The sequence below is a fragment of the Geotrypetes seraphini genome, chromosome 2, assembly GCF_902459505.1.
Source record: "Geotrypetes seraphini chromosome 2, aGeoSer1.1, whole genome shotgun sequence".
Taxonomy (NCBI): Eukaryota; Metazoa; Chordata; class Amphibia; order Gymnophiona; family Dermophiidae; genus Geotrypetes; species Geotrypetes seraphini.
In genome coordinates this window covers 364,962,015-364,975,919 of record NC_047085.1, presented here as the reverse complement: position 1 = coordinate 364,975,919, position 13,905 = coordinate 364,962,015, and the positions used below count along the sequence as shown (strand labels likewise).

Genomic DNA, 13,905 nt, shown 5'->3' with positions numbered 1-13,905 from the left:
CCGCGGTAACAGCTCTGACGCTCATAGAATTCCTATGAGTATTCGAGCTGTTACCGCCGCGGCCGGAGCTAAAAACGCGAGCGCAGCTTTGTAAAGGAGAGGGTTAGTACATTGGTATTAAAAAAAGGAATCATTAATTTACTCAAACTAGACCTTTATATCTTAAACTAGTTAGAAGCAAAAAGGTTAGGACATTCTACTATAGGATAAAATATATGGATTTTCACTTTCAACAAATTTCTTATATTTTTACATCCTGTTTCAGCTCATGGAAAGGAATGACAGAGAGTCTTATCCGACAGCCAGTGAATCAAATGTACAGTACATGAGGGTTCACCTCCAGACTCACAAAAAGTCAAATGGCACATTGAATGCCTCTCACATCTCATTTTCTCAGGGATTCCGAAGTATATTCTAGCAGTGATGCCACTGGAATCAAATTGGAAAGACAGCCCTGAAAATTAAGGAGGATGTTGGCAGCCTTTGTTTGCCCTTGTAATTGTTTACGGTCTTCTTGGCTCAGAAATCACTACGATGGAGGCTTATAATGTGAAAAAGGGAATGGAGGCTTATAATGTGAAAAAGGAAAAATAGGTATGACAAGATAAAACTGTTATAAAATAGAATTATGTCATCTGTTGGCCCTACATTGTCCAGTAAGGTGGATCAACATCTTGCTCCTGTTTCAGATGCTATATCAGTTGAAGCATTTAAAAAACTTTTTAATGGGTGATTTTAAGAACTGTTGACAGTCAATGATTCTTTCACCCACTCTATCAAGGGCTTAGATCAGTCATGGGCAACTCCGGTCCTCGAGGGCTGGAATCCAATCAGGTTTTCAGGATTTCCCCAATGAATATGCATGAGATCTATTTGCATGCACTGCTTTCAATGCATATTCATTGGGGAAATCCTGAAAACCCAATTGGATTCCGACCCTTGAGGACCAGAGTTGCCCATGTCTGGCTTAGAATGATTCTGCCTCTTTAGTTACTACATCAAGATTATATCTGTCTTACACTGCCCTTACAATTTGCCATTATATGGAATGATTTTCCTTAACGGTGGTATTTTAAGATTACTACTAGGAGTCAAGACCACCATTTTGACACTCGTAACCAGATGGGACGGGGTGCAATGGACTGCTCCTACCCTGTTCTAATACATCACTATGACAGACACTGGAAGGTCTTAGGGAGTGAGGGTAAAGAGCATAGGAGGATATATGTGCTAGAGAGAAGGGTTTGTTAGGGGATCTGGGAGGTGGGTGCTCAAAAAGGGGGATTAGGGAGGGCTAAGAGGCCAGTGGTCCTATTTTGGGGGCCATTCTTGAGTTACTGAACTGCTGGTAGCAGAGCTGCACTGTCAGGAGTAGTGATAGCTAGTGTCCAGTACTGACTCCATGCACTACACAGCTACCCACAAAGCTTGTATGTTACCCTAAATGTCCCCAGGAGCAGGTCTAACTCCTGATGTTGCTCTAAGGAGTCACAGATGTGCCTTTCTGTCCCAATGTGGTGAATGCACATCTGTTTTTGTCCTGCCCTAGATGTACCCAAACCATACTCCCTTGACAGATAGACATGTGACAATTTAGAAGTTTGAATCCTGGCATTTAAAAACCAGGTTATAAACATTTTTCATAGCTGGATGTTTATGTGCCAGAATTCAAATATATAAACCATGAACATTGTTGCTAAAATAAGCACTGAACACTCAAGGTTGGCTGAAAACAGAGCACAAATTTAGGAGGATAACTTAAGAGCAGACCCAATGTTTCTCTAACCCTGGCATATTGTTTGACTGTCTTCTTTGTGAATCTGTACAGCGCTGCGTACATCTTGTAACAATGCTGCATAGTCCAATACATTCTTGGAAATTATAAATAAAACGTTTCTGTGTACTTCAGTTTGTCTCCAAACCCCCTGAAGGCTCTGACAGCACTGATTTGAATTTGATTGGCTGAGCAGCATATGCCTGTTGACTGCGCAACCAATCAAATTCAGAGCAGTGCCCTTGGGGCCTTTAGGGGTGAAGCAAATCCCCTGAAAGTCCTGACCACACGCCACTGGGTTAAATTCAGAGCTTCTCTTCCAAGCCCCCAAGAGCTGAACCTTTTCCTCATGCCCGTCTCTTAAAAAGCAAACCTTTCCTGGGACTTCCCTAAGAGCAGCCCCTGCTCCTGAAGCCCCCCCCCCCCACCCTTAGTGCCTACCTGAAGCTTCCTGTTGCTTTAGGGTGGCATTACTTAGATGTCAGGGCAGGAACTAACCCCAATTGCTCATGTTCCTGCTGGCTCTGACCTTAATGTAGCTTAGATCAGTAGGGAGCTTCAAGTAGGCATGGTGAGGTGTCTGTGGGTGGGTGGGAGGGGGAGGAGGGCTTCAGGACCAGGGCTTGCTCATAGAAGTCCAGGAAAAGTCTGATTTGTAGTGGGAGGGGGTCTGTTCGAGGGGAGGGGTGATCAGGAGGCAATGATAGTGGAAGAAGCATCAGAAAGTGATATTCAAGGATCAGGCAACTACTTGTCTTTCGGCTGGATGCACAGAACTCCAGCAACATGGTGGAAAACACCGGCTTGGGAACAACTTCCATTTTCCAGATGATGCTCAACATAAGCAGTACACAAATTATATCCACACTGTTTGTGCTCAGTATCGCAGTGAAATGGGAAGGAACTGTGCCTGGCATCTATACACAAGAGTTGTGCAGGCCTAGTAGAGTGCAGGACTACTATCACAGAGCTCTGGAGATAAGCAGCAGTAAGAGTGGAAAAAAACCCATAAAAACTTCAAGCTGCAACTGAAGTCTCTTATGCTACAGCAAGTTTGGAAGTTGGTTTTTATGGGGGGGGGGAGGGGTGAGGTTGCACAGCGATTTTAGATGTGGCCATTTGGTGCAGGACACGACACGACACATGTCCACAACACATGCACATCAGAATTAAAAATTCAAGCAATCTTCTGAAATTCAAGTGAACTGCTCCTACTGGAGAAATCACCGACAGCTCCAGACCTGCCAGAAAAGTTTGCATGGTAAAGGTGGGCATTCCATTCCGTGCATTGCACGCAGTGCTCATTTTAATACTAATGATCTCTTTGTAATGTATTTGCATAGGATTCTTAGTGGCTGCTACTGCGATCGGTAAAAGCCCACCCAAGAACTCTTTTGTGCATCAGAGGCTGAGCTAACTTGCAAGTAAGACTAGCTATAGGATTTTGCAGCCACCATAGGCATTCCTAGACCTTTCTGTGAGCAGACTTGGGTCCTCTTTTACTAAGCCGCGGTAGAGGTTTCTACCGCGGTCCAGGAATTCTATGAGCGTCGGAGCATTTAACGCTCTGGGCTGCAGTAGAAACCTCTACCGCGGCTTAGTAAAAGGGGGGTTAGTAATTAATGTTATTAGTGTACTGACCCCCATTCTTCAGGAAACTGTAAGCTAAAGAAGTCTCTTAGTCATGATTACATGAAAAAACCTCCCTCTAGCTAACTGGGAAAGCCTGAATTCAAGCAAAGAAGTAATGACTTATACTTGATGGATAAAGTTTACCTCATTTCTGCTTCTTGACCTGGAGGGTAACCTGTTGATATCTGTTACTCAGACAACACTGGCAGTGGGATTAGAGAATGACACAGTGACAAAATTCATCACCGTCCCCGTCCCCGCGGATAACCGCGGGAAACCATCTTCATGTCATTCTTTAAGGAGAGAGGGAAGAATCAGAGTATGAATGGCCACAACCACTGACCCACAAGCTTTGCTTTGAAGAATGCTGGTGTAGAAGGACTGAGGTTGAAATAGACACTAGAAAATGACATGGGATTATTTCCTGCGGTTATCCGCGGGGACGGGAACGGTGATGAATTTTGTCACCGTGTCATTCTATAAGTGGGATGACTAAACATTCTTCAGGAGATGACTTTTATTTACCGTGTTGGTTGTGAATCTGAACTAAATACATTGAAGAAAATAGGATTCTGGGCTTGATGGACTTTCGGTCTGTCTAATATGGCAACTCTTAGGTTCTTAAGATGCATGTGGCACCTTTTTATTATTATTTTGACTGGACATGGAGATGTCTGGACTATGGGGATTTAAAAAAAAAGAAAGAAAGAAAATAATATATATATATATATTAGTGGCAGCAACATCTTTAACATATCTTTCATTTGCATTGCTATTGAAGGGCACCAGTTATTGAACTTGAAAGATAATCAATCATTTGAGTGCAATATGCTCAGTGATGACAACAGATATGTAGGTGTGGAAACTGTGGAGCTGATAGAGAATCTCATCCATGAGGATTTGTTTTACTCTGATCTATTAACTGTTGCCTCCATCATCACAACTTTTTCCAGAGCAGCGTAATCGCGCCATTAGAAAGTGAATGACCACAGATGGCTTATAGTCCCAGCAAGATGAGCATTAGTATGGAAATGTTGGACTTGGGAAATGTACTAATGTGGGTAGCTGGTTTTGAATGAAGACACATTAAGGGCTCCTTTTGCTAAGGTACGCTAGCGTTTTTAGCGCACGCAGGATTTTAGCATGCGCTAAACCCGCGCTACATTTCTAGAACTAATGCCAGCTCAATGCTGGCTTTAAGGTCTAGCGCGCGTGGCAATTTAGCGCACGCTATTTCACGCGTTAAGGCCCTAGCGCACCTTTGTAAAAGGAGCCCTAAATTTTACTCATTTTGAATGAATCTGACTTACGGAATCTTGGATGGTTGTGGTCCTGTCCTTGCTACTACACTGGTTAACTTGCCTTGAAAATGTGCCATGACGAGGAAACAATTGCCCTTTAGCCTGTCTTGCCTACAGCTTCTTGAGAGGCTGAATGTTTTCCAAGAGACTCCTGGCTGTGGTAGAGGGTTGTGCTGCTCTGTGGCACTGCTAGGATCCACCCAGTCTGAGACTCTGTATGTACTGATAGTATCCCCAAAAAACAACAAGGCAATCATCTAACAAGATCCAACATGGGGAAAAAACCAGATGACAGCAAGCCCGTAAGAAAGTTAATTTTCCAAATGCTCAGTCTGGGGATGCTGTATTGTAGGTGTTCCTATAGGTGTATGTTCCTAAGCAAAACCTGATCATGTCGGGCACCTGTTCTTAACCACTCAGAGCAAGTAGTGAATAAGGATAAGGTTTTAACTTTCTCATTGGCTTGTCATCTGGTTTTTTTTCCATGTTGGCTTGCAGTATTACAGTGCTTTTCTAAACAAGCATTTTATATTTATTTCTTTTCTATCAAATCTTTATTTTTGTTTGACTGCAGAAATAAACTCCCTTTATTTGGTGCTAAATTACTTGTTCCATATTTCATTTCATTTCATTTCCTATATCAGTATGTTCCGTATTCTCCCCCCCTCCCCCCCCCACAGAGGAGAGATGGTTTATTTCATGCAGTGTGCTGGTGGTTTACCTGATGGTGTGAAATTATGGGGAAAGGAATTTCCAATCCTTTCTGATGATAAAATGATGGGAACAGCATTGTGATGCTCAAAAGAAATCATTTGGAGGTTTTATTTGAATAGATGATAAATATGAGAGAAAATAAAATGTAATACTTGAAAGAAGCAAACATTTATTTAAAAGAATTGAGAGGCACATTTGTTCAGTATTATTGTGGCTATGAATAATTTTTTGAGGGGTAAATATTCAGCTGGTGGTGTTTGGCGGGGTTTTTTTTTTTTAGCCACTACCAGCGTTATGCCCGGATATTCAATGCCAGGCCATGTCTGGGCACCAGCATTGAATATTCGGGTTATACAATAGGCTATCCCTTTTCCAGTGCAATATTCAGCACTTAACCACCTAAGCAAAACTATACTAAGATAGAATGGTGTTTTCCGGGGTCCAATTTGGCTGGTTAACTTAGGCATTTATGTTCTTAATATTGGCACTTAACCACATAATTGCCAACTCTGCTCCTAGAACCAGCTTTTTTTTTTTTTTTACATTAAGTGCTGATATTCAGAAGCACTAAACCAATAAAGTGCCACTGAATACAATGGATAACCCACACAAGTGATGTAACTGGTCAAGATCCTCTCCTACCTGGTTAAATTACTATGAATATTGTCTCCCTAGTTGCTAAGATTTGCTGCTAAGACATGCAATATTTCATATATCTTAATTGAGAGCTATGGAGTTTCCTGTGCTACATATTACCCACACGTTAAAGTGTAGTGTCTCATAATCCTAACTGGGGTGTCCGTTATAGTGCTCTCCTTGTTTTCACAAGAGATTATCCTATTCATGGTGTGGCTTATCTCGTGGTCTCCAGTCTCCCACGATAACACAGCAACAACCACAGAGCAGAATAGAGGCAGAATAGAGACACATAGCCTACAATCCTTTTAGCTGCTTGGACAATTATGCCATCTATGTTCCAAGAAGCATCCCTGTAAATATCATTATACTCTCCTGGCCAGCAATCTGAAGAAATCTGTGTTTCTCCACTCCCTTACCTCCAGTGCATCCCTTACTACCACTAGGGAATCTCCCAGCTCTCTCCCACCACCACCCCAAAGCCTAGATGCCACTATTACAGTTCTTTCCTGGCCCCTAAATATCTTATCTTTACCAATGTCATACCCCCCAAACCTGCCATGCAGACATGACACTGCTCTTTCCCAAAGCCTTAGCAGTATATCGTAATGCTGCTTTCCTAGACCCATCTTTAGACATCACTGCTGCCGTCCCTCTCCCATTCCTACTGCTAGGTAGACTTAATGGTTTCCCCTTCCCTTCTTGAACCTCTTTGTTGCAATCACTTGACACTCTCGTCCAGTGGAGATACTGCCCCTGCTCTCTAGGCATTCAACCCACATCAGCTTGCTGCTGATCTCCCCATCCACCTGTGCCAACACTGGCATCTCGTTTTCTTCCTTCCTCACCACAGAAGTTGCCTCCTGCCCTTTTTGCCCTACTAGCGGCATGATAAGAAAGGGAGAAGGTGAGTTGAAAAGCATAATGGGAGGGAAGAGGGAGAGAAGAAAACTGTTGACCAGACGAAAAAGAGATGGGATGGGAGAGAGAGTAGAAATGGGAGAAAATGCAGAGTGGGTGAACCTGGGAATGGACGTTGAGACTAATGTCAAAGAGAGGTGAGACTGAGAGAGTTAAACAGAAGGATTTGTTTAATTACAAACTGGCTTCTCCGCGCCTATTAATTTATGCAAATAAACTGCTGAATCTTTAAAATCTGTACCATAGCATTTTCTAAGTGCTGTCACTGGAAACTGGGGGCCTTGATTATAGTCTTAATGCTTCTTATACAACAAACAAGTTTAGTTTTTTTCCAATTTGTATATAAGAGCATATACTTTCTGTTCTTATCTATCTTTTTCCCCTCCATAGGAGAAAATACAAGAAAACTTCCCAGAGGTAAGAGTCCGTCACCAAAGGAACTGAGAGGTCTTTGTAAGTCAGCTTGACCCTTTTGCTTTTTGAAGTTGTGAAAAGGGACTTTGTTTGCTTTTATCTTTTCCTGTCATTGCTATCATTTTGATAATGCACTTGAAACTAGCTCCCCCATCTCTGAGGGATGAACTCCAACAAACCGATTTTCATTTGCTTTCAAGATATCTTTAGCTCATCTTTTATCACTACACATGCACTAATTAAAAATTGATTGTAGGCTTTTAATCTTGGAAATCACACACATCCTTTAGAGGAGACCAAAGGAGAATAAAGAAGTCATGGGTTCTTTTAACTAGCAGATCTGTGTATGATGGAAAGGTCTGGTTCAGTTTGCAGCCCCAGCCCCAGGGATCATGACCCTTTCTGGAATTTTCTCTCCATTATGACCTATGGTTCTTTCTTGGCTTCCAAACCATGTAAGGTCTGTTTAAGATATGTAGCACAATGCAGGTAACTTGCTGTTAGTTCAGCTGCCCTATTTCCACATAGGTAGGTTAATAAAGTCATTCTAATTTTCATCCCTTTTTGTGTGGAAATTATTTTTACACATTTTGGAGGTTTAAATGATAAAATCCATGTCCATTTGGCAGTATTTTAGTCATTAACACACATATGTGGCCAACTTAAAAAGTCCGTGTGTTAACATGATGGCACATACTTTGATAGTAGGTGCGCGCAAGAGTGGAGTTTGGACAGAGTATACTTATAACATAGTATAATTTATGCATGAACTTGGTAAATATTTTCAAATATAAACTGAGATTTTGGGGCCCAAAAATGGCGATCTAGGTTTATATTTGAATCTATGCTTGAGTACTTCTGTAACTAGTTTTAAAAATATCAAAATTTAAACTTACCAGGGGTCTGGTTGTGGGGAATGGAGTCGCGGGGCAGGCCTGACATGCAAGGCAGATAGCTGATTGCTCCCAGCGGCGGCCGCGGCTGGGATGGTTTGGATGGGCTGCAGTGAGCTTTGACGGAGACTCCAGTAGATAGAACCTAAGCACACTACCGGGCAGAGCTCTGGGTTTCTGGCCTAGAAATATCTAAGAAAAAGGACCATATAAATTAAATGATTAATTTATAGAGCATGTACGGTTGGGCAAACAGGGTCTTTATCTGCCATCATTTACTATGTTACTATGCTGTTTGCCAGCCACTGGGAGGAGGGGGAGGGGGGACTGAGGAGTCAACCAGGAAGTCCAGTCTTTTTTGCCACAGCTCCTATGCTATGGAACTTGCTCCCTCATAATTTAAGACTAGAACAGTCATTTCCCACTTTTTGTTCGATGCTAAAAAGAAAACCAAACCCACACCTCGTGAAAAAGCTTTTCTACATTGCTAGCTGTACACGATGACTGCGCCTGGAGGGTCTGAATGGATTTAGAATGATTACAATTATGCTACGTTTCTCTTGAATATACTCTGAATGATTGCATCTATCCTATTTTAATGGAGTTCTATTTCTTGTTTTGTTTTTACATTATAAACTGCCTTGACCTGCTTGGCATATAAGGTGGTATATGAAATATAATATTGCTTTCTTTTTTTACACAAAAGAATGGGTTTTGGGCTGTTGTATTACAAATGTTTGTTCTAACAGAATTAATTAAAGCCTTATTTTTTGTTTCTGGTGACTTTAGTCACCTTTTCCCAGAGATGGTCACTTATAGGAATAAAATATTTATTTCTGTTTATCAACTGCAGAGGTAAAATGGCAGGGTCAGAAATAGCAAGTAAGGAGAGCTGCTTATGGATTCCTTCTGCTGACTGGAGGAAAGAGGGTAGGGACAATAGATGGACCTCTGGTTCTGGTCCCTTCCTATTCCCCACTCTTCTTTCTGCCAGCAGCTGAGTTACCAGAGCAAACATCTGCTTTAAAAGTTGTTGAATCAGCAAGTCTACAAGAGCGCCATCTACATGTATGAGCTCTAGGCATGTGCCTAATTTTTGTGTGTATACCCTGAATTATTTTTTATTTTTAATCTTTAATAATTTTCAAAGCTAATACAAAGTGCCATAAAATTATACAGACATTAATAACAAAGTAAGCATTTTAATTTCATTAATAACAACGCAGAAAATAAATATCCCTCCCATCCAACAATTTTATAAAAAAATGAACCAGAAAAATATCCCCCCCCCCACCCACCCCGTCCTGGATATGTATAAAAATAAACTAAAAATTTTAAACAAGGACAACTATGTTGAATTAACAAAGGATGTCAACGGTCCACAAACCAATTTAAATAATTTGCTATTCCCTAATATATCTGCATTCATCTTTTTGTATTTGTAAGCTAAACATAAACTGGCCCACCAAAATGGAAAGTTGAGGCGGTTGCAATTTTTTCAATTGCGGGTTATCATTTGCATAGTGATCCCTGTCATAATTAAGAAAAGCCTACCCTTGTAGCGAGCCAAGAATTCTATAAATGCCCTTTGAGCCGTACACACAAATTTGCCATAACTTAATTGAATAAAGAGCCAGATAGCGCTGATAATTGTCTTATTAACAAGCAATTATTAGCATTAATTGGATTTTATTTAAACTTATGTGCGGCACCCAAACGGGGCTGTGAAACTAGGAGGATCATGAGCAGATCAGAGGCATTCCTCAAAGTTATGCACAAACATATAGGGCTCCTTTTACGAAGGCGCGTTAGGGCCTTAATGTGCGGAATAGCGTTTGCTAAAATGCCACGCACGCTAGCCGCTACTACCTCCTCTTGAACAGGCGGTAGTTTTTCGGCTAGCACGTGCTAATCTGGTGCGTGCGCTAAAAATGCTAGCGTACCTTCGTAAAAGGAGCCCATAGTATAAGGGGCACCTGCGCCTAACTTTAGGATTGAGGTATTGTGCAAATGGTCACGCCTAAAGTGTTATTCTATAATCTGTGCCTAACTTTAGGTACCATTTAATAGAATAATGCCTAGGCAATATTTTTGGCACCAATTGTGTAAGCACAATATATAGAATACAATCTATAATGTCAGTGGCGTACCTAGGGTATGTGGCACCCGGGGCCCATAATTTTTTGACCCCCCCCCTCATGTAAAAAAATATTTTTTGTAATAACCATGAAACGGAATAAATGGTCATAATAGAAACAGGCAGTGAAAATTTTCTTTTATTGAACCTCCATATATGTAACCATTATTCCAAACAACATAAATTATGTCTGAATTGTCATGACATCAGAAGTACATATGGAGTAGTTGCAGGTGATGCTTGGGACAGTTCTGATTGTGTTAGTTCGGTTTTATGTGTTTTTTGAATAGAAGGGTTTTTATTTCTTTTTGAAGGTTTTGCAGTCTGTGGTCGAGGTCAATAGGTTGTAGAGTTGGGGGTCGAGTGTTGCAGCTCGAATGGCTAGGAGGTTGTCAAACAGTTTTTTTTCTTTTGACGTTTTTGGTTGGAGGGTGTGTGAATAGTGCGCGAGTTCTCCTATGTCTGGTTGAGGTGGATTGAATTATTTAGCTGAAGAAATTAGTTACCCCCCCATTCCACACACATTAATTCTCTTCCATTTTTGTTCCCATTATAAAAAACACTGATAAGTTCTCAGAAAAAAAATACATTAAAATAAGAAGTGAAAACAAAGGCCCCTACAGATGAGAACATAACATAAGAATAGCCTAACTGGGTCAGACCAATGGTCCATCATGCCCAGTAGCCCATTCTCATGGAAGCCAATCCAGGTCATTAGTACTTGGTCAAAACCCAAAGAGTAGCAACATTCCATGCTACCGATCCAGGGCAAGCAGATGTTTCCCCCATGTCTTAATAACAGCCTATGGACTTTTCCTCCAGGAATTTGTCCAAACCTTTCTTAAAACCAGCTACGCTATCTGCTTTTACCATAACTTCTGGCCACTTCATTTTTAAGCTGAGATCTTTCCTTCCCAACAAGAGACTTTGCTAGATGTCAAATACAGCACAAGGTAACTTCACACGGACTTAGCTGTGCAGGAAATGTGAATCTCCTCATACACCCACCATATAGTGCAAAAATGTATAAAGGTCTGGTTTTTTCTTTCGATCACTACATAGACTAATGTCACACAAGCAGCGCTGTTACAAACATATTCTGTAGGTCAGTGCTAAGGTTAACAAAGTTTCCTTCCTTGGACCAGAAGGAGATACTGACAAACCACTAGAAGAGATCCCAAAACAACTACCTAGGAACAACACCCAAAGACCCACTCAGTGTGTGAACCAGTTGAGTGGAGTGGACTAACTGGGGGGTGAAAATGGGCCCGGAGTTTGTTCAGCAGAATTTCCCAGATCACCTCTTCCTCTCAACACATTGACACGCTGCCACCACCACCACTAGGAACACCTCACCGGGTAGGCCAGAAATGTTATAAACTTTATAAAACACATTATTATATTTTCTTATAAAGCACATATTTTAACTGAAATCTCTGACATCCTCAGCCTTGCCATTCACAAAAATAGAAGGAAGAAAAGTTCCCATTTCCTGCTGTCTCATGTCCCCGGCCTATACAATATTTTTCTTCTGCAGAGTGCAGACCCTTCAAAAATCTGACCAAATCCTCGTTTCACTTGCATTATAAAGTACTGAGGATGCCATCTCTCCCCAATCCCAGATCCTAAAGTCTAAGGCAGTAGCGCAAACTAGTGCTGCCAGATTCAGGAAAAAAAATTTCGATTCGATTCAGCCTATTGAATTTGTTTATCGATTCGATTTTCCTGCCCAATTGGGTGGTTTTTTCAAACATCCTGGTGGGTTTATTTTATAGCTTTTTCACCCCCATTTGGCTTCTCCTAACCACACTGGCGCTGTGGTGTAAATAAAATAAAGAAACAAAAAGGACTTTTCCTCTCTCTGTTAAATCCTAGCTCACGTTTGCGGTCTAACACCAGCTCTGGCAGGATACACATTTCAAATCTGACATATTGTAATCACAAAACAGAAAATAAAATTAGTTTTTCTACCTTTTTGTTGTCTGGTTATTTTTCAAATCTTGTTGGTCCAAGGCTCTGGTTGTCTTCTGATAACTTGCTTGCCAGGGTCTCCTTCTTTCTCCGTGCTAACCATCCATCTGCCATCTCTGTCCTCCCCTTCCGTTTCCCTTCCCTCCCCTGGATGTCTGGCATCTTTCCTTTTTTGTCTCCCTCCACAGATCCACCTTTTAACTACCCTTTCATCCAGCATCTCTCCCTCCTTCCCCACCACCCCAGGGTCCACCATCTCTCCCTTTCTTTTCCCAACTATCCTCCTAATCAGTATGTCTATCCCCCCCTCCACACCATCCCTTGTGTCCAACTTCTCTCCCTTTCTGTTCCTTCCCTCCCTAAAATCCATGTCCATCACCTCTCTCTCTCTCCTCTATTTTCAGACCCATTATTTCTTCCCACCCAAAGTCCGGCTTATGCACGTCTCTTTGAACCCCTCCCCCTTCCCTCCGTGTACTTCTACACCAGGGTCCCCCCTCCCCTGAAGGACCGCCCCCCACACCCCCCCCTTGGTACGCCACTGTATAATGTATATTAGAAATAATTTTGTGCACATAACATTCTTGACTAGATGCATATAAAGTTGATGCACGTGCATTATTCATTAATTAATTGAAGTTATTATTTTATTTGTTTTACAAATTTCTATACTGTCTGTAGCCTAAATGGTTTACAACATTTTACATACTTAAGTTTTAAGGCAATATAAAATGCAAATAAATATAAATAATCAGAACCTCAGAAAATCAGCAATCAGGAAAAGTCAATGCCTAAAAAAAGGCTTTTATAAAAAATTATGTTTTCAGTAGTTTCCGTATCTGCCCCACAAGTGAGTTCCACAATTTTACCCCTGCACAAGGAAAGGTCATTGTGCTGGTTTCTACATGTTTTGGTAGACATTCACCTTTAACAGCGTTGAATTTCCAGAGCGCGATGATCTTTTTGGTTGGTAATTAGCCATCTTACTCTTGAAGAGTTCAGGGATCGTACCATACAGAAATTGATGACAAATCATCACTGCTTTGTACCGGACTCTGAATGAAAATTGGTTAAACACTCCAAAACTGATCCAACAATAAACTGAAAGTGTTTTCCTTGCATATCCTTAGGCGGAATGGATACTAGGGGCATGGCATCATTTTCAGGCATGACTCCTGGTCACCCTTTCCTGTGGCTGCCTTCTAGTAAAAATAATAACCTCAGTGATTTACTTGTTCCCTGCCTTCCCCCAGAGTCCATTAGATGCCATTATTTTGTCAGCATCAATTTTTTAAATGTTCACACACTTTTCCATTAAAATGATCCTCGCTCTGTCTTTAAATGTTCTGTCTCAAATTAAAATATCTAGCCTCTATAAAGGGACTTCAGTATCAATAGACAGCTTTGCTGAGCAGTAAATGGAAAAGTACATTTGAATGGGGGAGTGATCAGCCTTCGCAAGACCAGAATAATCAGTTAATCAAAAAGAAGGGAGTACTCCAGGAGCAATCA

General features: G+C 41.3%; 1 protein-coding gene across 6 annotated transcripts in view; it reads left to right on the top strand.

Moving 5' to 3' along the window:
• Positions 1 to 13,905, top strand: part of PDE1C (phosphodiesterase 1C) — a 758,662-nt gene that overhangs the window by 264,582 nt on the left and 480,175 nt on the right. The window contains exon 2 of one of the 6 annotated variants that reach the window (XM_033930572.1): positions 7,369 to 7,395. The exons of the other annotated variants lie outside the window; for them this stretch is intronic. Coding sequence (XP_033786463.1) covers positions 7,369 to 7,395 — 27 coding nt within the window. The remainder of the gene's footprint in view (positions 1 to 7,368; positions 7,396 to 13,905) is intronic. 6 annotated transcript variants of the gene reach the window in all.